Raw genomic sequence first — 25,890 nt, 5'->3', positions numbered from 1 at the left:
TCTCTATGTAGCTAAGGTCGTATCATTTATTACTGTGATCTTTTTCTATTTTACAAGACTTTGATCGTACCCCATGATGGTGGCTTGTCCAGGCAGCATTCTCAGTCTTGAGTAATGTCAGCCACTTGTGTGGATGGTTACTGGTTGCTGCTTCTCGTGACCTCCTCCAAGCTCCATTTCCAGCTAATTTTGACTTCTTTGTGTGAGAAGATGATATGTAATGTTTAACTTGTAGGAATCATCTGTAGATTTTGGGAGTCATCTGTAGATTGCTGAGTACTTATTTCAGTCCTTGTTCTTGAAAATTCTCTAAACTCTGTCAGTAGCGGAACATAGTGCAGAATGCTGTGTATTTCTCATGATTTTATGTCAATTAGAATCTTCTGTGAAACCATATCAGAGTAGATTGGGCTAAACAGCTAATCAATCAATTATAGATCTGGAAAGTTTGTCTAAATGCTGTTACTAGTTCATTTTATTTAAGTTGCATCTTTCTTGTATGATTAGCTGTCTGGTGTCTGTTGTCCCTCCCCAGAGCTGGTGCTTAGGAAGCTGAGGTCCCACCTATCCTGCTCTGTCACTTGTGCCTGGCACAGCTCTCTGCATGTGGCAGGCTCTCAGGAAATATTTGTGGAATGAACGCATGCATTCATTCTTGGGTTCTCTTTAATCTCAGTTTTACTGAGTATTTAAGGCAGTCTAAGAATACAGATAATCAGTGAATTCCATTTGTTGAGGCAGGGTGTCACATTTGTGTTTTTAACACATCTTCTCTAACATTGACAGCCATCTTGAAAAGCTTAGGGACTGTGCCCCACACTGTAGTGTGTGGTGGAATCAGGATTTTTTTCTACCCCTGGCTAAGTCAGAAGCTAGTGTTCCAATTTGGGAAGCCCTGGAGATTTGCTCTTAAAGCTGTGGTTGTGTGGGGCACCTGCGTGGCTCAGTCGGTAAAGTGTCTGCGTTTGGCTCGGGTCATGATCTCAGGGTCTTGGGATGGAGCCCCACATGGGCCTATTTGCTGAGTGGGGAGTCTGCTCCTCCCTCTGCCGCTCCCCTTGCTTATGCTCTCTCATGTATTCCCTTTCTCTGAAATAAATAAATAAAATCTTTAAAAAAAAAGGGTTGTGAAATTGGAAACTTCTAGGAAGTCAGTATACTACTACTACTACTACTAAACCTTCACTCTTCGGCAAGTCCTTGTGCATTGAAGTCAGGTCTGGGCGGAAGGTATGTTTGCTCTCCCCCTCATCCCTGTAAATACAGCAATAAAGCCACAGAAATACTTTTAAAATGCTGACGCTTTGACCCATTCTGCCCTGCGGCAGCCAACATCTGTGCTTGAACTGTGACATACCTCTTTGGGAAGTGGTTCTTGGCCACTGCAGTTGCTTCCTTCCATCTTCTGTTCACGTGATGAAAGCCAAGCCAAACTCCAGGAATGTGAGAGCAGGTGGAGGTTCCCCAGACCCTCTCGTTTAGTGATGATAATATGAGTTATATTTCTTTTTTTTAAATAATAAATGTATTTTTTATTGGTGTTCAATTTGCCAACATACAGAATAACACCCAGTGCTCATCCTGTCAAGTGCCCACCTCAGTGCCTGTCACCCAGTCACCCCCACCCCCTGCCCTCCTCCCCTTCCACCACCCCTAGTTCATTTCCCAGAGTTAGAAGTCTTCCATGTTTTGTCTCCCTTTCTGATATTTCCCACTTATTTTTTCTCCTTTCCCCTTTATTCCCTTTCACTATTATTTATATTCCCCAAATGAATGAGACCATATAATGTTTTTCCTTCTCCAATTGACTTACTTCACTCAGCATAATACCCTCCAGTACCATCCACGTTGAAGCAAATGGTGGGTATTTGTCGTTTCTAATGGCTGAGTAATATTCCATTGTATACATAAACCACATCTTCTTTATCCATTCATCTTTCGATGGACACCGAGGCTCCTTCCACAGTTTGGCTATTGTGGACATGGCTGCTAGAAACATTGGGGTGCAGGAGTCCCGGTGTTTCATTGCATCTGTATCTTTGGGGTAAATCCCCAGCAGTGCAATTGCTGGGTCATAGGGCAGGTCTATTTTTAACTCTTTGAGGAACCTCCACACAGTTTTCCAGAGTGGCTGCACCAGTTCACATTCCCACCAACAGTGCAAGAGGGTTCCCTTTTCTCCACATCCTCTCCAACGTTTGTTGTTTCCTGCCTTGTTAATTTTCCCCATTCTCACTGGTGTGAGGTGGTATCTCATTGTGGTTTTGATTTGTATTTCCCTGATGGCAAGTGATGCAGAGCATTTTCTCATGTGCTTGTTGGCCATGTCTATGTCTTCCTATGAGTTACATTTCATAGTCGTACCCTCTTTTGCCCTGGCGACTAGCGTGTTGTGAGTCAGATTCTTAAGGCTGGAAAAAGGTCATCAATCAAGATTTTACTTGTTGGATCACAATACTGTTACTACAACTGGGCTTATATTTTAATAAGACAGGATGTGTGGTCAGGAAGGCAGAGGTGCTCTGCTTTTTTTCCAAAAGTAATGACAGAAATTCTCTGGGTGGCTATAATTAAACTCTCAGCAATCCATTGGTGTTTGTCAGCATTATGGACATGGACGAGGGGCCCGGGACTGGGAGGTCTCTGAGAGTACAGTCCTCTCTGCTTCCTTCGAGAATGGGGTGTGGATATACCTACTGAGGGCTGTCTGTAAGAGCAAGATCTGTGAGCTGGAGACACTATTTCACTGGTCCTAAGCTGCTCAAGGAGAAGACTTACTGAAGGAGGAAGTTGTAAGTTTGGAGGAGATCTGGAGCCTTATGGGGACTCATCCTGGTGATTTGCTGCCAGCAAAACCCTAATGTTTTGAAGCCTCTGCCCATTATGCTTGACCCCTACCCACTTTTTAGGTAGCAAGATTAGGAAGGCTGGGCCACGGGGTAGCAGTTTCATCTTGCCTTTATCTGAAACAAGATGAGTTCCTGCTGGTCTCGGCTTTCCTCCATCAGTCAGATATTCATTATATTGATCTGTATCAGTCCCAGCACCATCTTCTCTGGACACAGATGTGAGTCCTTTTATGGTCTCACCCCTGAGGAGCTCACAGTCTAGTAGAGGCGATAAACTCCAAAACAAGTCAGAACAGAAGCGTTGTATAGGCAGGTTGTGAAATTTAAGTAAATACACAGCATTGGGATAATATCTTGTGAATTATTTCTTAGTCTGTGGTGATGTCTTTAGGCAGCAGTTATACCTTTAGGCCACGTTGGGGAATTGTTTATGTGGCCTAATAGGTGTTCAGTCTAAGGTTGAACTGTAAGTATTTGAATGAAGTGGTAGTGTGCTCTCTGGTTCTTTTGAAGAAACATACTCCCATGTGCACATGATACTTACCCTGAGGCTTTTCTTCCAGAACTCTTTCACATCTGTCTTGCCCGAGCCAAGGAGAGGTGGCGGTCCTTTAGCGCTGGAGGCTCTGAAGCAGAGAATGAAGGTATACATGATACTAACCCCATCTACTAAACCCCATCAGCTACTGTGGTCAGTCATGTGTGTTGTTATTTATTACGTAACAAAGTTTCCTTAGCTGAAATAGTGGTTGGTGGAATTTTATTAAAAAGTTTCATGGGAAAAGGGATTTTTTAGAGTGAACAAGTTGAAGAAAAAGCTTACGATAAAGATCAGTTTGAGACGTGTTTGTGTGCAGCCATCTAGGAGAGCCAGTGGTAACCAGTGTGGTTTTACTATTCACATGATTTTAGCAGCCTGGCCCCTAGGACTGGTCAAGTGTTGGCTCACACAGGAGCATGGGAACAACTCCAGAGAGACAGGAACACTGCATAGTTGCTAGATGCTGCTTTTAGAATTCCCCGTGATGCTCAGGAGTGATCACTTCTGGTTAAGTAGCATCTTTTTTACTGATATTTTTTTTAATACTGCCTATGTAATACTGGAAGTAAAAAAATACAGCACCAGTTATTTGTAAATATTTATCAGAAATAGCATGCAGGAGTGTTCCCCTGCAGTACCTGCCATACCTCTCAGTCCACACAGGTGATGCTTTAGAGCAGATGGAGACGTGTTTTGTGTATATTTCCTTGTTTGTCCTTAACTTCCGCTGACTGTTGTTGGTACCAGGTTTGATTTCAGACTCTGGGAAATCCCTAATGATGATCTAGCATCCGCTGGTGCTCTGAGATTTTGCTCTTCAGTAAGGAACCCCACAAATTGCTGGAAGCCCATGGTGGACCATGTTGACTCCTGCTATGGGCCGGCCTCTGTCCTTGTGCAGAACCATTTCCTATGTTCGTCCCTGTAACACTTCTGAGCCTTGTAATCATTGCACGTGCTTGCCCCTGAGAGGTGTCAATGTTCTTCATGTTTTGATAGATGCTGGGTTTTCAGCAGCAGACAGAGAAGCCAGCTTGGAGCTTATTAAACTGGACATTTCTAGAACGTTTCCTAATCTCTGCATTTTCCAGCAAGTAGGTGGTGCTAATTTGTTGCTTTAAGTATGTTTTGTCTAAACATCATAGATGCCGAACCGCACTTACTTGTAATCAAGTTTGAAAAGTAGTAGGGGTTTGGGGGATGGGGGTGGAGTTGGGGGAGAGCAGTCTCATGTCATCATATTTAGACTTTTACAGAGGAGGGTAACTAGTCCTTCCCAACAAACATTTAGTATGACCATGATTCTGCTTTTTAAAGGCAGTCTGGGCTCCTTGTACAGTGTACATACCTGAGCTGGGGTAGGTCTGGTCCAAGAAGGGCCCTGTGTGCTACTCCATCTGACACTACTTCGTTTTCAGGGCTGCCCACAGTAGCACTCCCTCAGAAGATGATCCCATGCCCTGGGGCCTGCGGTGCGGGCAGGAGTGTGAGGAAGTCCTTGGAAGTTATGGTTGTAGTAAGTGTGGGCTTCTGAGCAGATGACCCCAGGAAGTGGTGGCACCTCTGGGTGCAGAAACCAGCCGTGGGAGACAGGATAGAGAATTCTCTTTTAGAGGGCAGTAAAGAGAAATGTGAGCTCTCTCATGGACCTCTGAGTCAGCACAGGTAGGGCTCAGGGCTGCCGGCAGTGGATTCTGGAGTCATTGGAACAGAGGCATTGTAAAGACCTCTTCTGACAGCAGACATTTCCCTGGGGGTCTCATTTGACCCCTCCTGTGTTCATTCTGTAATGGTTTTTTTTGCCAGTTCTGCTTCTGAAATATCCTTGACTCTGTCCTTGCTCCATTCCTACTGCCCTTACTTGGCTCCCATTCCTGTCTTTCGCGGATAGCTGTGCCAGCCTCCACACCCAGCCCCAGCCACCTGCATGTGCTCGCCTCAGCACCTGCTGAGCAACCTTGGAATCCCCAAACTGTCTGTCAGGCCCATGTTTCTGATATCACGCCACACACACCCTCCATACCCAGTGAAGGATAGTGAATGAACCAGAACACAGTTCACTACCCACTTGGACTGAGCTAGGCATGCAGATGTTGATGTTAGACACACGAGGGCTCTACAGAAACGTGGGTGTGCCTCAGCACAGAAGACCTAAGGTCGCTCTGCTGGGAGTCTGGCATGAGGATGGGGGGTGTTGGGAATGGGGTTGCTGAGGAGGGGGCCCTCAGGCTGTGCTTGGACTAGGTTTGAATGACAGCCTGGCCAGACGATGGGAAAGACATCCCAGGCAGAAGGTGGATTAGAACCAAAGCATCAAATAGTGGCTGCTGCAGGGGATCCCCGCTTCCCTCTGAAGGAATGAGCAGAGAGCATGCAGTTCAGTGCTGTGGCCCCCACTTACTGACTCCTGGCCATTGTAGCTGCACCGGAGTTTGCTGTGGGACAGCCATGCTCTGGAGGAAGGGGGCTGCCAGGGCAGTGCTTCTAGACACACGTGCAGTGTAGCCAAGAAGGGCAGTCGGGGAACTGGGGTGGGGCCCAAGAGGTTGCCTGTCTTTCCAACGTTGAGGACCAGTGTCCCCAGACCGGGGACCCAGAGTAATCTGTGCAGTATCTCTTGGGGACTCAGCCTCATTGACTTTGAGATTCACTGGGCAATTATCTTGGTGCAGGGAGGTATGTTCAGAAGATGAGGAGGAACTTTAGGGGTGTCTTTGATGTGAGGTTGGGGGCAGATGGCAGAGAAGTTAGCTTTTCTCTTTCCTTCTGCGTTCCTTTGGGTGTGTCCCTCAGCCTGCTGTCCTCTTGGCTCTGGGTGGTCCTAAAACCAAAGGACAGTGGAGGGAAGAGTGTGGGAAGGATGTCCAAAGCAAGGACATCTGAAATAAGGGGCTGCCATCTGCTGGCACCATCTTTTCTTTGGAGAGAGAACATAGAAGGGTGGAGAATCTTAAGTTAAAAGCTTATACCTTTAAGTAAAGTTCAGTGTAGCACTCTTGTTTTTCTCATTAATGATGGTCAGCAGTAGTGTTCAGGTGGGCATTTGGCGCTGCCAGAGAGCTCCCTCCCCGCCCCCCTTCTCCTACCCTCTTGGCACTGGATGCCATCTTTTTTACCTTACTGTTGGGGCTCTCCTCCTTCTGTCCCTCTGATTGAGAATTGTCATTTCTTCTACTTGACTTCCTGTATATACCAGAACGTGATGGCAGGGGCCATGGCGTTCTTGGTTAAGCCACATGCGGTCACCTGCAGAGTGACTCCTCACACGTTTTATTCCTAAAGTTGACTGTAGCCTCGGGGTAGGTAGGGCAGGGAGTGTGGAATTCAGACCCAGTGGTCCCTTCATAGTGTCTTCAGACACTGACTTGGGCAGGGAGCACCGTGTGCTTTCTCCTGTGCGCACTTAGGAAACCCAAAATCCTAGCAAAGCCTCAGGGATGAGAGAACCGGGAGAGTGTTTAGACTAAAAGGGTCACTAGCAGGACTTAATACTTCGAGGGTATTTCTCAAACCTTCCAGGCAGAAAAATATAGAAGAAACAAAGATGATAATGGGGGGTTGGGGGGAGACCAGTGGGTCCCCTGCTCCGAAGAACCCTGAGGGAGCTGGCTTGCCTGTTGAACTTTGAAGGGGAAGCACGGTTATGCAACAGGAGCCAGGCTAAGTCTGTTTTCCTAGCGAGGTGTTCAGGCCTGACCCAGCAGCTTTTCTCCAAGCAGCCTTGTAGGTTGAGCTGTAGCCTCTCTCGCTCGTTAACTTGTTGAACTCTGCAGCACGCGCAGAGCTGTGAGCATAACGCTTGGCACCCAGCTCGTCCTCCGTGAGCAGCTGGTGTGACCAGCAGCACAGTGTCAAATGTTCTGAGTACTAACCAGACTTACGCACGTGTTTTGGTGTGTTAATCCTTTTAGGGTGGTCCATATCATGACATGTTGCACAGTATTTTGGGCGCTTATACTTGTTACCGACCGGATGTGGGTTATGTAAGTGAACCTTTTCAATATTTTATAATGTTACCATTTAAAAAGAGTCAGAATATGGCCCAGCACAACTTAGCTGCCAATGTCAGGCTGAGTGCCTTCATTTTTTTGTTGTTGTTGAGAGGGATGGAGAGTTTAGTGGTAAAGGAGTTGCCTCCATTTTCTTGTAAAGGGATTGAGCCGATTCGGCCGCTCTGACATTAATCACATTGTAATTGGCTTTATCATTTCTTGCATGTGATTTTTTTTTTTTATCATTAAATCAGAAAAGCCTTTAAGCAGTAACCATTGACTGTGCTGCTGCTGTTTCTTTGGCTTAGCAGATGTGTGTGTGCATGATTTTAGATTTAATGCATCAGGTAAGAGTCGCATTTCCATGGCAGCGGGGCACTGTCTGTGCTGGAGGGCAGGCTCTCAAATGCCAAATGCGTTTATGGGTTTCCATGTGGATGGCGGCAGGGCAGAGGGAGTGCAGGCACTGTGGCCCATGTGGCAGAGCAGTCTGAGGGAGGATAGGCCAGAGCTGCTGAGGTCTCAGGTCAGTGATGGGCAGGTGGCGGTGGGGTTGGGGGTTGGCTACATGGGCCCTCCTGGCATGAGGGTGTTCTGGTTCCACTTTTATTAGTCACGTAAAAGAGCCATTTTGGCAGCGGTGGCTACTGTGAGTTTAATACCCTCTTCTCTCCTTCTTTAGGTTCAGGGCATGTCCTTTATAGCGGCAGTGTTGATCTTGAACCTAGATACTGCAGATGCCTTCATTGCTTTTTCTAATCTTTTGAATAAACCCTGTCAAATGGCGTTTTTCCGAGTGGACCATGGCCTTGTGAGTATCCCTGGTATATTTGTCTCCACACAGCCTGAGTGGCTAATTATTCTGTCTTTTCAGAGGGAGAAGGAATATGTTTTCCAAACACACAGTTAATAGCCATTTCTTAATACCTTCTTCCTTCAGAAGTATTTCTGGGGGATCCCTGGGTGGCGCAGCGGTTTGGCGCCTGCCTTTGGCCCAGGGCGCAATCCTGGAGACCCTGGACCGAATCCCACGTCGGGCTCCTGGTGCATGGAGCATGGAGCCTGCTTCTCCCTCTGCCTGTGTCTCTGCCTCTCTCTCTCTCTCCCTCTCTCTCTCTCTCTCTCTCTCTCTCTCTGTGACTATCATAAATAATAAATAAAAATTAAAAAAAAAAGTATTTCTGAAAACACATCCTTTAAATGAGGGAGGAGGGGCATCTCTTGCCCGAATATGCACACTTTGTGTCAAGGCAGAGGCTCAGGAGTGCTTTACACAGAACAGTGTGTAATCCACCTCTGTTGCCACTCACTGTCACATGGGGGCTCTGCTTCACGTAGTACGCTCCTACGGGGAAAGAGACGTGGTTAGGACCAGCTCCTTTTTCTGACAAAGATATCAGTGTGTTCAGTTTAGTGCTGTAGACACAGAACAGGAAGGAGCTGACAGGAGTTGCCCTGGGAGGCCCCTGACTTGTTCCTGGAGGTGGGTCTTCTTTGTGGCACAGATGAAGAACCAAGGCTCAGAAATGACATGACCCATAAGGTACATCACTGGTGAGTAGAAGAGCTGGGAGCCCAACCCATTCTGCTTCCTAAGCCTGTGGGCTTTCTCCAGCCCAGGAGGGTCGCCCATTCTACAGGTTCATTGGCTGGATTTGCTTATGATTTGCTGATAATTGTCACCAGTATTTCAAGACAATCTCAGGAGTATTTCTTCCTTAATATTCTAAGGACTCTTGAGTATTTCTTGCTCAGGCAGTACATACATTTTAAAAAAAGTAGTATTTCAACAGTGCTGTGAAAATGGTGGCTGTTAGGGAAATATAAATTAGCAGAGGCCTTTTGGAAGACAATTTGGTTTTAAGTATCAGTGGTAAATGGCACGGGTATTCAATTCTGCTTGTGCGAATCAGTTCTAAGAAAGTCACAAGTATGGACAAAGCATAATGCACAAAGATGGTTGTTACATAATTACTTATAACTGTTATAATTTAAAATTATCTTTCATGGTGAAAATGAAAACATTTTAAAATGGGGGTTTAGGGGGAGGCAGATGGTTCTTTAAAATCTGGCAGTAGAAACAACAGGTGTTGGTGAGGATGTAGGAAGAAAGGGAACCCTTTTACACTACTGGTGGGAATGCAAGCTGGTGCAGCCACTCTGGAAAACAGCATGGAGTTTCCTCAAGATACTAAAAGTAGAACTACCATATGATCCAGTAATCACACCACTGGATATTTACCCAAAGAACGGGAAAGTACTAATTCAAAAGGCATATGCACCTGATATTTATAGCATTATTATCAATAATTGCTAAATGATGGAAGCAGCCCAAGGGTCCATCAGCTGATGAATGGATGAAGAAAATGTGTATATATCCAACGGAATATTACTCAGCCATAAAAAAAGAATGAAATATTGCCATTTGCCACAACATGGATGGAGTTAGAGGGTATTATGCTAAGTGAAATAAGTCAGTCAGAGAAAGACAAATATCATATGATTTCTCTCATATGTGGAATTTAAGAAACAAATGAAGGGAGGAGACAAAATACAGACTCTTAACTGGAGAACAAGCTGGTGGTTACCCTGGGGAGGGAATAGGGAAATTGGTGATGGGGGTTAAGGAGAGCACTTAGTACCGAGCAATGTGTGGAACTGTTGGATCGTTCACTATATTGTACTTTTGAAAATAAGATACTGCTGTATGTTAAGGTACCAGAATTAAAAAAATAATGAAATCTGGTGCCACATCCAGTGTGGTACTGATAATTTTAAAGCATTGTATTGTGGGAAAATATGTACGATGAAAAAGCTAATTTTTTTCCAAAAGTATCTGAACTAGAACAGGTGCTACCATATTTAACAATAAAAGGAAACGAACAATGTTAATAGTATTTGTGGATGGTTGTCTTTGCTTCTGTAATTCTGAAGTTTTTTTTACAGGGAATATTTACAGATTTTCAGTCAGGAAAATGCTTGTTTTATATAATAAAATGATTTTTATGTTAACATCTCCTAATTGTAAAGATAAGACCCCACCTTTCTCTTTCAAAACATATGATAAAAACCATGCTTATGAATTTTCACATGTATTTTTAAGGAAAGATCAGAGTCTTAGTAGCATTGAGTGGGACCTTCTTTACAGCAAGGTCTCCCGACAGTAGCACTATGGAGGGCTGTCCTAGGCCCCAGAGGAGGCTCGCAGCATCCTTGGCCTCTACGCACTGGCTGCTGAGTGGAGCCTTGCATATCCATCAAAAATGTCCTTATTGTCAGATGTCCCCCTGGGAGGCAAAGTCCTCCCCGCACCCCTGCTGGGACCCACTGGTTTATAGTCCATCCCTTCACTGAGTCCAAGAGTCGCCATTTGCCCACATGCATCCAGGTGGTAAATGGGCTGGCGCTCCAGTGTGTGTCATTCCTAATCCCATTGTACCTGTTCTTTCTCTTTCAGCCGCACTCCCCTGCTCAGTGTGTTTTATTTTCCTACAAACCCTCTAGGAGTTGAAAAGCTTGTGGTGGTAAAATACAGGCTCTGAATGCTTTTCCTTAATGCTTTCTCCCTTAACTGAATTAAAAGAGCTGCATTTTGAGGCCAGAGTAGCTTAGCCTATGCTACACGTGCCAGTATGATACTCCCTCTGGATATGCCATGGTTGTGTGCCAGGGATGCCTGCTTTCTCGGGTTATGTAGGCAGTCGGTCATTCTTAGAGAAGAGCAGGCCCACCAAGACTCAGCCTTTGCTGTGGGACAGGCGTGGTTCAAATCCCAGCCTTGCTGCACACCAGTGGCAAGTTACTAACTGCTCTGAACCTCTCTTGTCTTATGTGTAAGTTGAGGAAACACTGCGATGTAGCTAGTGACATTGTTGTGAAGAGTAGGGAAGGGGCTTAGGTAGAAACTGCCTGAGCCCAGTGAGGAGTTCTAATCAAGACATGTTAGCAGCTGCAGGAGACGATTGTTCTGTTCCAAAAGTGTCTATATGTGGCCTTTCTTCTGTAAAATGGAAACCTGTGATCATTGGTTTATTGGTATGTCTCACATTATCTCCCCAGATGTTGACGTATTTTGCTGCATTTGAGGTATTCTTTGAAGAAAATTTGCCGAAATTATTTGCTCATTTTAAGAAAAACAACCTAACTCCAGACATCTACCTAATTGATTGGTAAGATCGAATTTTCTTTTTTTTTTTTTAAGTTTTTTTTTTTAATTTATTTATGATAGGCACACAGTGAGAGAGAGAGGCAGAGACACAGGCAGAGGGAGAAGCAGGCTCCATGCACCGGGAGCCCGATGTGGGATTCGATCCCGGGTCTCCAGGATTGCGCCCTGGGCCAAAGGCAGGCGCTAAACCGCTGCGCCACCCAGGGATCCCAAGATCGAATTTTCTGTGTGTTTTCTCATCTCCCTGTTTTTCATGTCCTCACTGCCAGCTTTCTGGGCTCAGCTTAACTCCCTCCCACATCCTGTTTTAGAGTCTTCCCCACTGCCCTGCGTTTGCAATGCCCTCAGCTCTTCAAGCTCCTGCACGGTTAGTCATCTGGGCCCTGTTAGGCCTGTTTTATTATCATCTGTGACTGTCACTAGCCTTCTTACTCCCTCAAGGAGAAAAACAGTGTCCTGGACCTATTTGTTTTCTGAGTGCCATTTATCCCTTAATTGAGATGCCACTACATACCGGGTCTATGCTGAGCCCTCTGCTAGGATCCTAGTGATGAGTGGGAAGCAGGACATGGTGCTTGCCTGTCAGGAGCTCTGTCTGCAGGGAAGACGGACAGAGCCCTGGACCCCAGCTAAGGGGTTAGAGTACACAGAGGTGACCCAGGAATTTGAGCCGAGGCATGATGTGAACATGTGGTGGTCCAGAGTTAGCAGGGCTGTAGCAGTCAGTTTGGTGATGCTGGAGCCTAACGTAAAGGGTGAGAAAGGCAAGTGGGAGGCCAGGGGGCCAAATCGTATGTGACTTAGGTCCCATGCCAGGGAGGTTGGGCAAGATTGCAGGGGCCGAAGGAATGGTTGCAGGCTTTTGCTCAGGGTGAGGATGAAGGCAGGTTGTATCTAGAAGTGAGCTTTAGGTTACTTGGGAGCCAGGGGAGCCTAGAGACCGGGACAAGTGAAGGCCAGAAGAGCAGGGCTTGAACTGAGGCTTGGGAGCAGGTGGATGGTGGGGAGCAGAGAGGCTGGAGAGAGGGGAGCTGCGGGACCTGGAGACAGTTTGCAGTCGTGTGAGGGAAGGCCCAGAATCATCTGCGCTCAAGTGTCTGGCTGGAGAGGGGCTTGCAGGTTTGGCAGCATTGTTCATGGATTTGATTTGGGACTCAGTGATTTTGAGGTACCTGCTGGACATCTAAGTAGACATACAGATAGGAGGCTTTAGAGAGTTCTGGGCAGAACAGTAGGCCAGGCACATCTTCATGCTGAGGAAGGGGTGGGCTGTCACTGCAGAGAATACTGGTGTTTAGGGGCAGAGTTGTGGAGGGATAGTGGGAGGAGATGGTTCTGGAACCCTTAGGCCTGGTCCAGCCTCTCCTCCTACATGCCTCATGGCCTTAGTGGTGGGCTTTAACCCTCTCTGAGCACGTTTGCTCCCCTGTCCCCTGCAGTGATTATGATTAACCTTGTAGGGCTTTATAAGGTGACACCCCCAGTCGCTGTCGCCTGGCTTATGGAGGGGCTCTGCAGGAAAAAAGATGCCACTTGGCCAAAAGGCCCATTTGGGCTTCAACACTTCTGTGTACAGTGAATCTAAAACTGCTAGGAACACATTTGGAGGCCGTTTTTGATCTTTGATCTGAAACGAGGCCCAGTCCCTAAATAAAGCAGACTTGACTGCAACCTTAGGAATGAACCTCCAGGATTCTTGTCATTTGTTGCTTTTCTCCTAAACCTTGAGACTGTTATAGGTCTACTGAAGACCTCCCGGGAGTGAGGGTTTGGAGCTTGGAGCTGCAGCCACAGGAATTGATGTCACTCAGGAGTAGTGAACGGCAGGCTGTGAGGTGGCCACTGCCAAAGATGCTCGGCTGAGCTGTCTTCAGTGCCCCGTGGAGGTGTTTGGGGCCTGTCCCAGAGGGCACTCCAGGCAGTGGCGAGGAAGCCAGGGACAGAACACGGCGTGCTCAGGACCTGCCCTGGAAGCTGACATTGCAGAGACACTCGTTGCTAGTTTTGTCTTCACAGTGTCTGCAGCAGGTGTAAATACCTCTTAGCACAGGGGAGGCTGCTGATTGAGTGGGACCCTGCCCAGTCATACCTGGAGTGAGCAGGCAGGCCAGGTTGGTCAGATGCCAGAGCCTTTGCTTTTTCACTCTGTTCCACCACCTTCCCCAGAGCCTCATCCTCACCTTTAGCAGGGCGCTGCCTTGGAATTGTTTGTGCCGGGTGGACCTGCACAGTGCATGGGTTCCTTAAGACAAGGTAGGGCTTAGGCTTCTGTTTACCAACTGCCTGAGGACGAAGCCTCTCGTTCCTACCCAGTGTCAGAGGGTTGAGCCTCTTGCACCCACCCTGTGTGCCTTGGCTGGCTGAGTGTCCTGAGTGAGCTTTGAGGGCACGAAGATGACAAAATCTCCTTTCCTGCCTCCTTTCCACCCACCAGAGGCCAGCTGGGAATCACTCCAGCTTCATTCGCAGGACAGTTTCTCTGCCCCATGGATTATTGCTTTATAGCTTTATTGGCCATTACCCAGCACAGCTGGAGAGTTACTCCTCCAGAATGCTCTGGTCTCTCCCCACCACCGCCGTGCCTTCTGCTTACCTCTATCACAACACTGACCTTTGAGGGCAGCTTCTGTTTCTTGCCCTTCTGGTCATGGGCTGAACTTTGTCAGTGTCCTCTGGGTCACCTGTCTCTGGCCCCATGTGCAGCTCCAAGTCCTAGATCAGGGAATGCATCTGTTCCTGGGTTTAAATTACACAGAATCCAGCCAAAGGTGTGCTCAGGTGCTGGGGAACATTGATGCAGAGATCTCCCGGGTGAGAATGAGTTTTCCTGCCAGTGCTGCCTTTCTGGAAAAAGGGGTCTTCCCCTTGCTGTAGAAGGGCAGAATTATCTGGAGGTGTGAACGGGTTTTGGAGTAAATGATCTTGTATTAGTAAAAGAATCCAGCAGTACCTTCCATGTCATTATTAGTGTCGGGGGAGGGGGGGTCATAGGAGATCCCAGCATTAACACTGAATCTCTGCCTTGAAGGAGTTCAGGGTGAGGTATGGTTAGCAGATTGCAGTTTCTGTGGCATCTTGCACTCATTTCATTTGTAGGTTTTGAGTTTGAGGTGACAGGTCCACCCATGAGCTCCTCAAGAGCAGGGGCCTGAGTCTGGTGCACACCAGGGCCTTGGTGTATGCGTGCGTGGAAGGACGAGGAGGACTGTGAGCCCGTGGTGGGAAGCCTCTTGCAGGAAGGGCCTGCGTTGTGGTGCTGGGGCTCCTGTGCTGGGCCTGCTGGGGGTGGGGTGGGGGTGCCCACCAGAGAGTACTCTGGGGACACAGAGGTGGATCTCACTGCTTCTAGGGTGGGGATGGGGGCTGGACTTAATAACTGAGTTGAGACTGAGTCTTTAATGAATGTAGTTCCTATTTGGAATTTAAAGGTTTTCTTCATCCTCACAAACTCTAATCATCTTACTTGGCGGTGTCTAATGTAACTGCTTGTCTCTGTTAGGAACACAGGAGCACACAGGCAAGGAAGGGGCTCAGGGGCACTTCCTAGACCAGCTCTGGGGGCAGAGGCTTATAACCTGGGAAACGGTGGGCACAGCTGGGAATTTGTGTCAGGCCCTGAAGGTCCAAGTCTCCGACTGTGGCTTCTCCACAGGGAAGGCTGCTGGATGGTGCCTCCATCTCCGGCTCTAATCCACTTCCCACAGCCTCCCTTTATTTGCCGTTTCCTCGTCTGTAAAGTGGAGATGATTAGATGCCCTCGAGATGCTGTGAGGAGAAATTGGATAAGCCTAGTAGATTGTATAAAAATAGCACTCAGCATGGATGCCGGTGCTCCCATCAGCTGTTACCTGCTCAGGGAGTAGATCAAGGGAGGGCTGGTTTCTGAGAATGAGCCTTGGCCTCCGTGAAGGCTTTGGGAGTAGTGGAGCCCCCTGCTCCCCCTTCCTGAACCCCCTCACACTTTCGTGCAGGCTCAAACAAGCAGTTAGAACAGACATCCAGATAAAGATGTTTTCTGGAAGCTGGGAGGGCTTGGCAGGAAGAATCCAACCTGTGCTCCCACACACGTCATGGGGGAAACGGATGCAAGCAAGCCATGTTTGGTATCTTTTGTAAGCCCGTAGCCACTTCTTTCATTCCTCAACGTAGAAATACATTATTTTGCATTAGTTGAATTTGTACCCGAAGTTACCATTTTTGTTGTAAAGTGCAAAAACGCACAGTGGTCCAGGGAAGAAGCAGCCTTGAATTCTCTCTTGCTTCCAGGAGGAGAACCCCGCAGACTCCTGGGCAGGCCCTTGGGCCCTGCTCTCCCGCACTCATGAGTCTGACAGGAGGAAGCCAAGTGCACCGGCTGCGAAAGTGAAGGGCTGGAAATGGGAAGGGCTAGGGGCCCCTGTGCAGAGGGGAGCCCTCTTGTTCCTGCTGTCCTGGTGGGAGCCATCCCCATCCCGGTCCCAGGGCTGCTTCGGGACCAGGGCAGAGCCTGGTGGCAAGGTTGCTGAGGGCCCTCTTCAGCTGTGTGCGTGGTGCCTGCATAAACAACTGGAGGAGAGCAGAGGATGAGCGGTCCAGTGTCCTCTTCACAGTGGAGGTTAATCTAAGGGGGTTTAAAATGCAGGCAAGTATCTGAAAGTGTGGGCTCAGAAGTGGTCTCCAGTGAAGGGGGAGGTGAGGAGGGGCAGGAGGCCCTTCTCTGTGTGAGCAGTGCTGCTGGGAGGAGGGTTGGAGGAGGGGGAGGTGCCAGAGATGTCTGTCTCAGAGCAGGAGGGGACAGAGCAGTGTGACCCTTGGCTCCCGAGGGGGCGAGGGGTGAGCCCTGGTTGCTGAAAGCCTGCAGAATCTACGGGCTTAGAGGGAGCAGTGAAGAGGCAGATGGCAGGGTCCGGGTGGCAATCGCAGGGCTAGGTGTGGAGGAGCTGCCTGGTGCCAGGACTGTGCTGTCTTAGGGACAATGTGGGCCCACCAGTGACTGCTGGGACAGATGAAGGCACAGTGCCAGCACCGAGTGGGAAGCCCACTGAGCCCAAGGTCCAGGAAATGGCCTTCCAGGAGTGGGAGGGCCTTTAAAAAAATGTTCTGTTTTCTTTACTTACTTGTTTTTTAAGAATTTATTTGACAGCACGTGCACATGTGAGCTGGGGGAGGGGCAGAGGGACAAGCAGGCTCTTCGCTGAGTAGGGAACCCTGTGTAGGGCTTGTTCCCAGGACCCTGAGATCATGCCCTGAGCTGAGGTCAAACGCTTAACCTACGGAGCCCCCCAGGAGCCCCCCAAAATGTTTTCTTTAAAAGGCATATTTTAGGGGTGGCTGGGTGGCTCCATAGGTTAAACATCTGCCTTCTGCTCAGACCAGGATCCCGGGGTCCTGGGATCTAGCCTTACATCTGGCTCCCTGCTCAGAGGGGTGCCTGCTTCTCCCTCTCCCTTTGCCCCCCACCCCACTATGTGAATAAACTCTCTTTCTCTCTCTCTCTCTCTCTCTCTCTCTCTCTCTCTCTCAGATAGGTAAATAAAATCTTAAAAAGTAAATAAATAAAAGGCACATTTTATTTAAGAGCTAACATTCGAGGCCTTACAATTCCACATTGGTCCACGAAACGGTAGATAATAGAAGCGTGGTCAAGCTTACTTTGTAATGAAGTACATATCGGTGATCCGTTCAGCGATTGCCATTCTCCCCTCTCTGATCTTGGGGTACTGCCTCTGGTACCATCAACACAGACTGTTGCCAGCCCAGAGCCCTCCCCGATCTCCAGGTCATAAACAGATGATGAGTTCATGTAGCCACTTGGATGTCTGACTTTTAGACACCATGATGACTCTGTTGCATTTCCCCTGAGATTAGTCCACCTCGGAATCCAGCGTCCCTCTGCTCTGGCCACGTCTGGGGTGGCTGTCCTATGAAGTGGATGGGACCCTCCTCTGGCCAGCCCTCCACCAGTTTTCCACTGCATGTAGAATAAAACCTAAGGACCTTACAGCAGTCTATGAGGCCCATGCGTGCTGGGCCTGGTCTCCACAGGCATCCTCGTGTATTCTGTCCTCCGCTCTTTTTGCCTTTAGCCCAGTGGGTTCATGTTCTTTCTTGGCTGTGCCAGGTTCACTGCTGCCTCGGAGTTTGGGAGCTCCCTGCTTCCTGTGGCTGGATGCTGTCTCGACCTCTGCCCTTGGCTTGCAGCCTCTTTTTCAGGGCCTTATGGAAATGTCACTTCACAGTGACACAGTCTTCCTAGACCATCCTCTTTCGAAGAGTGTGTGTGTGTGCATGTGTGCACACGTCATGCACATCCAGGCTGGCAGCCCTGCCTCCTCTCCCTGCTTGTGCCTGTCACCATCTGACCTATCGTGCACTTTATTTATCCCCTCTGCTCTGGAGGGCAGGAGCTTGGTCCATTTCGTTGGATGCCACGTACGCTCGTCCCCTCAGAACAGTGATGAGCATGTGGCAGTAGGCTTCAGAAGGTATTTTTGATGGGTGCGTTGGCTGCTTGGCATCAGAAGGGCTCAGGTCTGGGCACTTGCCTCATGGAGAAACAGTAGGTGCCTCGGATGGATGTGAGGATGGAGCAGGGGTGCGTGGTAGGCATTGACTGGCGTTTTTAACTTTACAGAGTTCAGGACGTCTGAAGTAATTTGTGGAGATGCATACGTGAAACTGAACCCGAGAGTTTCACATCACCGCCATTTCTCTTGTTTCTCTCTCCTTTGCTATAGCTTTGTCTGTTTTCTGATTGTTTTTTACGTGAGACTCTGCTTTTAAGAGGTTAAGGGTTTGCTTTCCATGGATGAGCTGGCAGGTGGGAGATAGCATCATGGGCTGGTTAGTTCTTTTTCATGTTTTATATATTGTCAGTAACGTATGGGTGGCAGCACCGGGGACTCCATTCCCTCAGGTAAGGTGAGTGAAGAGAACTCGCCTCCCAAAGTGGTCCTAGCTATTGAATTAGGTGTGCTCCTGGTGTGCCCCGTGTGGTACGCAGCACATAGTGGGGCCTCAGTTTAAGGTCAGCTGTTGTTTTTATGACAGGGGTTTTGGCATTTGTCTCGCTACTTCATCACCTGAGTTGAATGAAATCTAAACTGGTTTGCCTTCCTTAAGTGTCTTACTGGAGTTTGATAGCCTTGCATGTCTTGGGGTCTTAACTAGCATGCTGTGTTGAACATGTGCTTTTGATTGTGTTAAATGTCCCTCTGGGTCCTGGCGGAAAGGCTGTTTTTGGGACGGAGCACACTGCCAGGTGAGAGTCTGGAGTTCAGTGCAGACAGGAGCCTCGTGAGCACATTGCCCAGTATGGTGGCATCTATTACAGGAAGCTGGGAGTCCTGCTAAGCTGGGAGTCCTGCTGTTTGTTGAAGGTTGGATGACATTACCTCCTGACCCAGTCCAGCCCCAGCATCAGAGTCCATCGTCTGAGTCCAGGTGCCTTCACAGGCCCCATGTGTCCCTAGGGCTGGTGCAAGCACTAGGGTAGTAGTGAAACTGTGGATGGGTGTTCTTCCTCCAGGAGGGATGGGGATGTCCCCCAGCAATGGAGAAGCCCCACTTCTAGTGAGCACTGCCACTAGTGAGGACATGGTGAGAGCCACTAACATCTAGGACACCTAGAGCCAAGTGGCAGCGTGTCCACCCATCTACTTCCTCGGCAGAGATACCAGGTATTGTGCTGGATGCTGTGGTGGAAGGAGTTGGCCAGGGTCCCTGCTCTGGAGCATCTCCATGGGGAGGACCAGAGCAAACACACGTTATGATCAGCACCAGGGGCAGAGGGAGCATCTGGCGGGTCTGGGGGTCAGCAGACACCCTGAGGACGGCATCCAGGCTGTGCTTCACAGTCGAGGAAGGAGCATGGGTTCACAGAGAATTAGTTTGGCCTTTGTCCCAGCCTGGCTTTGCCTCACTTTGTGACACAGGCACGTTCCAGATTAGAAATGCTTAAACCTGGAGATGCCTGGGTGGCTCAGCGGTTAGGCATCTGCCTTTGGCTCAGAGTGTGATCCTGGAGTCCCTGGATTAAGTCCCACATCGGGCTCCCTGCATGGAGCCTACTTCTCCCTCTCCCTGTGTCTCTGCCTCTTTTTCTCTGTGTCTCTCATGAATAAATAAATAAAATCTTAAAAAAAATGCTTAAACCTGCTGATATACTCAATCACCCAAGATTGTGTTCGTTTGGTAGTTTGGATGCTGATTATCACATTTTAAGATAGTGCATATCCGCATTTCATTTTTTCATCTGATTGCATTGTTAAATAGATCAGTTTCTTATAATCTACATTCACATTTATTTGGACAGTTTTGCTTTGTTCCTTTGCAGACCCATTGTGGGAGAAAAGTATGCTGTACTCTTTAGAAGTGAGGTGTACCTGCGTACACTGAGTACATTCTGTTGACTGTTTTTATTCCTCTCAGACTCTAAGGTCTGTCCGCCTTATTTTAATTTAATTTAATTTAATTTAATTTTATTATTTATTTTATTTTATTTTATTATTTATTTTATTTATTTTATTTTATTTATTTTATTATTTTATTTTTTATTTTATTTTATTTTATTTTTTATTTTATTTTTTATTTTATTTTATTTTATTTTATTTTATTTTTTATTTTATTTTATTTATTTTATTTATTTTATTTTATTTTATTTTATTTTATTTATTTATTTTATTTATTTATTTTATTTTATTTTATTTTATTTTATTTTATTTTATTATTTTTTATTTTATTTTATTTTATTTTATTTATTTTATTTTATTTTATTTTATTTTATTTTATTTTATTTTATTTTATTTTATTTATTTTATTTATTTTATTTAAATTTTTTGTCCGCCTTATTAACCTTGTGTCCCACACCTACTACAGCGTAAGCACATGGTAGAGTCTCGGTAAATATTTGTTGCATATGGATGTAAACAGAATCAGCAACTCAGAAATTGCACAGTGTTTGGGATTCTGTGTGAAAGCTGATAATGCCTTTTTATAAAATTGGCCTTCAGAATGAATGCAGGCTTCCTGCCTGCCCACCCCCCAACCCACCCCCCAACCTGTGTGTCTTAAGTATGAAAGTAACTAAGAGCATTTTTCTGGATTACACCTGAATTCAGAGCTCTTTGTGCCATCCCAAACCTGAAAAACTCAAACTTTTTTTCCAGGATTTTTACCTTGTATAGTAAGTCTTTGCCCCTTGATCTGGCCTGTCGCATATGGGATGTGTTCTGTCGTGATGGGGAAGGGTTTCTGTTCCGGACGGCCCTGGGCATCCTGAAGCTGTTTGAGGACATCCTGACCAAGATGGACTTCATTCACATAGCCCAGTTCCTGACAAGGCTCCCAGAGGACCTGCCTGCAGAGGAGGTGTTTGCTTCCATAGCAACCATTCAGATGCAGAGTCGAAACCGGAAGTGGGCTCAGGTAAATGGATCTTTTGTTCCCTCTTTCCCTGTGGAGTGGCCTGGCTTGGTAGCATGACTGAGAATTAGTTCTCCAAGTGGCTTTTGAGAAAAGAGCCCTCTCTAAATAAAGTCCTTCTTGGACTGGGAGCCAGGAGCCTGGGTTTGAGGCTTGGCTCTGGCACGCAGTCTTGGGCAGTCCTTCCTTCTCTGAGTGTCCCTTAGATGGAGGGAGGGTAACAGAAGCCTCCCCACCCATCCTGCAGTGGCATTGGGAGGTCAGGGTTTCTCACTTGCCATCCCTGTGCTGTCCACAGGTCAGAAGGTGTTTTGTAGACTAAGCACCCCTCCCTGCCCCCTGCTTGCCCTGGGGCAGGGTGGGGAGATTGTCCCCCATCACTGATAAAGTAGACCCACGGAGGGAGGTCGCTGGAGGGCTGGAGGAAGGCTTTCCCAGGGAAATGTTGGGCTGGCCCTCTGCTGGCTAAGTCAGGGTAGCAGCAGCCCAGCTGATGGTGTGGGAGTGAGTCTAGCCTGGGCCTGCTTCTTCTAGATTCTTTTCATCTCCTCTGGATGTCCTGCCTAGGGTTTGTCCCCTGTGGGATTGGCCAGTGTTTCTGGTTCCAAGTCTTTGTGGTACAAAAAAAAAGCAAAAATCAAGGCTTGCTTTGTGACCCCGTTTAGGCTCAGAGCTTGTCTGGCATCAGGTCATGGTTGGAGACCATGGAGGCTTATACTCTCCTGTATATGCTAAATAGCTTATCCCTTGCCGACCTTTTTTATTAGTGAGAGAGTTTAAATCATACTACTATAGAGTAAAATAGATAACAGACCCCATGCCCTTGTCAAATATGCAGGTGGTTTCAAACTTGTCTCAAGTGTCAGTGGCTTTATAGTTTGTTTGAATCAAGATCCAAATAAGGTTCACACTGTCGTTAATGGAAAGATCCTTTTAGTCTCTTTTAAATATATAGATCACTTGATCTCTCCTTGTATCCCTTGTTCTCTATTTATTGAAGACACAGTTCTTTGTCCTACAGCGTCTCCTGAGTCTGGATCTTGTGGTTATATCCTGGTGGTGGTGTTAATGTGGTCTCCAAAACTTTGTTTCCCGTAAGGTGACTGTTAGATATGAGTACTTCATAGGCCATTAGGCTGTATCTCTCTCGCAGCCTCTCCATTTTTATCACAGTAGCAGCTTTATTGAGATGTAATTTACATAGCATGTCCAGTTCAGTGCATTCATGAACCAGAGAGTCCTCACTCACCTGAGCCCTTTATCCTGGCCCTGGGGCTGGCCCTTCCTGTCCTGTTCCATGGTGCTCTCTCTGGCTGGCCGACTCCCTCCCTGTCTGGGTCTTTGGGGAAGAAGCACGGCTGCTGTCTGGGACCTTGGGTAATACTAGGATAGGGAGAAGAGGCACTGTTTTGTGCTTGGGTGATAGGATTTGCATTTCTGAAATATTAAAAATACATTCTGTTGATAAAAGGGAATGACATCCCGACACATACTACAACACAGATGACCCTTGGGAACACCCTGTGAAGTAACAAAGCCAGACACTAAAGACCATGTGCTCTGTGATTCCATCTGTAGGCAAGTCCAGAACAGGGTTATCTTTTGAGACAGGAGGTCAGCAAATGGTTGTCAGGCCGTGGGCGAGATGGGGCCAGGAGGGAGGGTGGAGCTACAGGTTACAGGGTTCTTCTCGAAGCGTGAAGGTGCTCTGAAACAGACCATGGTAATGTAGCTCACATCGATGCATACACTAAAATCCACTGAACTGTACACTCTAAATGGACAAATTATATGGTAAGGAGTTCTATCTTAATAAAACTTAAAAAATTCAGTCCATGTGTAAATAGGAATGGCTATATAACTATTAGAGATCTGGCAAGAGGGAGAAAGAGCCTTTCTCTGGTTGAGAAACCAATGGACAATACAAGATGAAAATCCAGGACCCACTGTCCAGAATTACTAAGAGTTTCAAGAAGGTGACTGCCTGGGGTGGCATGCCTCTGAAGTTTGCCTGTGTGCGAGGGCGTGCTGTGAGTTCCATGATTCACTTGCTTAGGGGGGATTTTCTGAAGTCGCTGCAGGGCCACGGCCTTTCCTGACAGCCTTTGTACCACACGTAGCTTGGTTACCACCGTGATTTCATGTGTGGTCTCCTGTCCGCTGACCTGCCTCTCCTTGTCGCTGGTCTTCCCACCCCACATGTCCCCCACGCAGGCACTCAGGGCAGGGGTAAACCCAGGCCTGTTGTTTCCCTTGTGTTTTAGGGACAAGATAAAAGGTTTGGTTAAAACCAGCTCAGAGGGACGCCTGGGTTGCTCAGCGGTTAAGCATGTGTCTTTGACACAGGGCTTGATCCTGGAGTTCCAGGATCGAGTCCCATGATTGAGTCCCACATCGGGCTTCCTGCATGGAGCCTGCTTCTCCCTCTGCCTAGGTTTCTGCCTCTCTCTCTGTATCTTTCATGAATAAATAAATAAAAAATTAATTAATTAATTAATTAAAAAAACCAGCTCAGCAGTTATTGGATCAAAGGGCATTTTCTGATCACAGGATCATGATGGGAGTAAGCCTGAGTGTGGGGGTGGAGGTGGGGGCGAGGGTGGGCTTCAAGGAGTTTATACGGTGCTAGGCTCCATGAGACTTGTGGTCTGTACACATTCCCCTTAAATGCTCTGCTTTAGGTCAAGACCCTGAAGAGCTTTACAAGGTAAGTAAGTGTGTATGTTTGCCTAGCAGTCCCGTTGACTTAGGGGTAGAGAGGGGACTTCCCTTCTGTGCGATTTATCTGAAACCTACATAAAGTGTTTTCTCTTCACCCTTCCTAATTTGTAATTCAGTTAAAGTGACATAGTGGTAACCTGGTAGGTTACTGCTTGGTTTTGTGTTCTACCCAGCCTAGGTCTGAATGCATCCGGGCTGTTAGAGCAGCCACTCCTGTAAATGTCCGTGGCTCAGGTGCCTAACTGTGAGGTGTTAACCATCCTCAGCTTGTGTGCGCTGACAAGTGCTGTGCATGAGGTCCCTGGAGAGGTGCCCCTCTTGTGTGTTCAGTAAACAGAGCCCGTGTTAGCACCATTCCTGTTCTTAAGTGGTCAGAGGAGGATGTGTCTTTAAAGTAAAACTGTTAGCCAGGAGCTGGGAAAGCAGAGTTGGGAACTCAGTCACTCTTGGAAGGCCCAGGAGGGCTCGAGAAGAGCCCACGTTTGTTAGTCTTAAAAGTACACATGGTTTGCTGGTGAAAAGGAGAGGCAGGCAGGGGAGAAGCTGTGTGGAAAGGCCCAGGGGCACTTGTCAGCGTCTGTCTGGGAGTGGGTAGCCTGGCTTGGGTGGTGGTGAGCACAGGGGCTGGAGCCAGATTGAGGAAGGAGAGCCTTGCAGCCATGTGCTGATGCCTCTACAGCAGCCAGTGGGACATGGTTGTGGGACATTAGGCCACAGATGGCACGGTTGGATTTCCACGTTAGGAGGAGGGCTCTGGCTGTAGGTGTGAGAGGTGGAACAGGGGAACAGCAGAAGTGGGGGCGGGGGGCAGAGACCAGCCAGGAGGCTGCGCATCCTGTCACCATGCCTGGCAAGGCCTGTGTTCAGTGTGTTTGCAGATCACCCACGGACGTCTCCTCTATGATCCCCAGGTATTGACCGCACTGCAGAAAGACAGTCGGGACACGGAGAAAGGAAGCCCGTCTCTCCGACACTGAGACGACCGGCAGACTCGCGCTCGGCCCCGAAGCAAGCAGATCTCCAGGTGGCACCTGCGTTGTTTCAGGCAGGCACACGGACCGTGGAGAGGAATGGGCTCTTTTCATGTTTGATCCAAACACTGGAGTTGGCCTTAAACAAAACAAACAACTTTAAAGAATTAAACCAAGGCTTAGCCTTAAGAAGCTCAGTGGAACGATGAGCTGGTGTTGACCACGGCCAACACTGCATAGTCTGCATGGTGTAAAACGAAGGCCGTGGCTAATCCTCCTCCCCCTTTCACAAAAATTAATTAAATTGTCATGCTTTTATGTCAACTGATGAAAAGTACATTACAGTCTTCCTTAGCCAGGGTGCGTGAGAAATGCTACCTAGGAGGCCTTGGAGGCGTACTGGCCCATTGACATACTTGAGTGAGGAAGGAGTGCTTGATTTAGTTACTGAGAGAATCTTCCTGGGGCTGGAGGTCCCGTGTTTAAAGCCCACCTACCAAAGATAGCATGAACGGGAGATGGGCTCCCACCGGGCGGTCACTCAGAGTGCTCGGGGCTCCTTGGGATTCCACGCGACCTTCGGTGGGCCTTTCTCATGGTCTCCTTGACAGAATCACAGCATGAGGGCTGAGAATGGCCACGTAGGTTCCGGGGGATCCCTGCTCTGCCCCCTGAGATTGCGCCCTCTGTCTCCTGAACAGGAAAAGCTGCTTGCACCCGAGGCCCGAGACAGGAGACGGGCTCAGACCCCTGCACGTCCTGTCTGCCGAGGCTGGGGCGGCGGGAGCAGCCTGTGCCCTTGCTCTCACCGAATGCTGCTCTCCCCTCTGTCACCCGAATAGCAGGACTAGTCCTGAGAACCAGTGCTTCCCTCCTCACGCATCTGGTTTACAGGCAGACTGTCGTGAGGGCTGAGGAGCGGGCCGCACAGTCCAGCGCACAGACAGCCTTGTCGGCCCCCACTGTTTGTCCTGTCGGCCTCTCTCCATTTTAGCTGGTTTTCCCCCAGGTTCAACAACCTTCTTGTTCAAATTTTTCCTTGACTAACTTTAACAATTGTGTTGTAAGTGCTTTGGTCATGCGGATTTGGAGACATGAATAGGTTTCACAGCGGAGAGCCCCCAGGACAGGCGACTCTGGAAACCTGCTTGCACGCGCCGCTCTGTCCGTGTGTGGGTCTCCGTGAGTGCTCGGGAGACCCCTTGGCTGCACCCTCCCCAGGGGTGGGGGGTCCCCCGGACACTCA

The 25,890-nt window shown here is 48.0% G+C and overlaps 1 protein-coding gene across 5 annotated transcripts in view; it reads left to right on the top strand.

The window, feature by feature from the left end:
• The window catches only part of TBC1D14 (TBC1 domain family member 14), a 107,960-nt gene extending 83,121 nt beyond the window's left edge, over positions 1–24,839 (top strand). For all 5 annotated transcript variants that reach the window (XM_055326292.1, XM_055326293.1, XM_055326295.1 and 2 more), the window contains 7 exons: positions 3,413–3,493; positions 4,390–4,484; positions 7,302–7,373; positions 8,065–8,193; positions 11,442–11,551; positions 20,697–20,955; positions 24,585–24,839. In XM_055326292.1, the coding sequence (XP_055182267.1) occupies positions 3,413–3,493; positions 4,390–4,484; positions 7,302–7,373; positions 8,065–8,193; positions 11,442–11,551; positions 20,697–20,955; positions 24,585–24,650 (812 nt within the window). In that variant the 3' untranslated portion in view covers positions 24,651–24,839. The remainder of the gene's footprint in view (positions 1–3,412; positions 3,494–4,389; positions 4,485–7,301; positions 7,374–8,064; positions 8,194–11,441; positions 11,552–20,696; positions 20,956–24,584) is intronic.
• Positions 24,840–25,890: the final 1,051 nt, after the last annotated feature.

This window comes from Nyctereutes procyonoides, unplaced genomic scaffold (assembly GCF_905146905.1).
Source record: "Nyctereutes procyonoides isolate TBG_1078 unplaced genomic scaffold, NYPRO_anot_genome, whole genome shotgun sequence".
Lineage (NCBI taxonomy): Eukaryota > Metazoa > Chordata > Mammalia > Carnivora > Canidae > Nyctereutes > Nyctereutes procyonoides.
The sequence above is the reverse complement of the archived record's forward strand: the minus strand, read 5'-3'. Positions and strand labels throughout refer to the sequence as shown.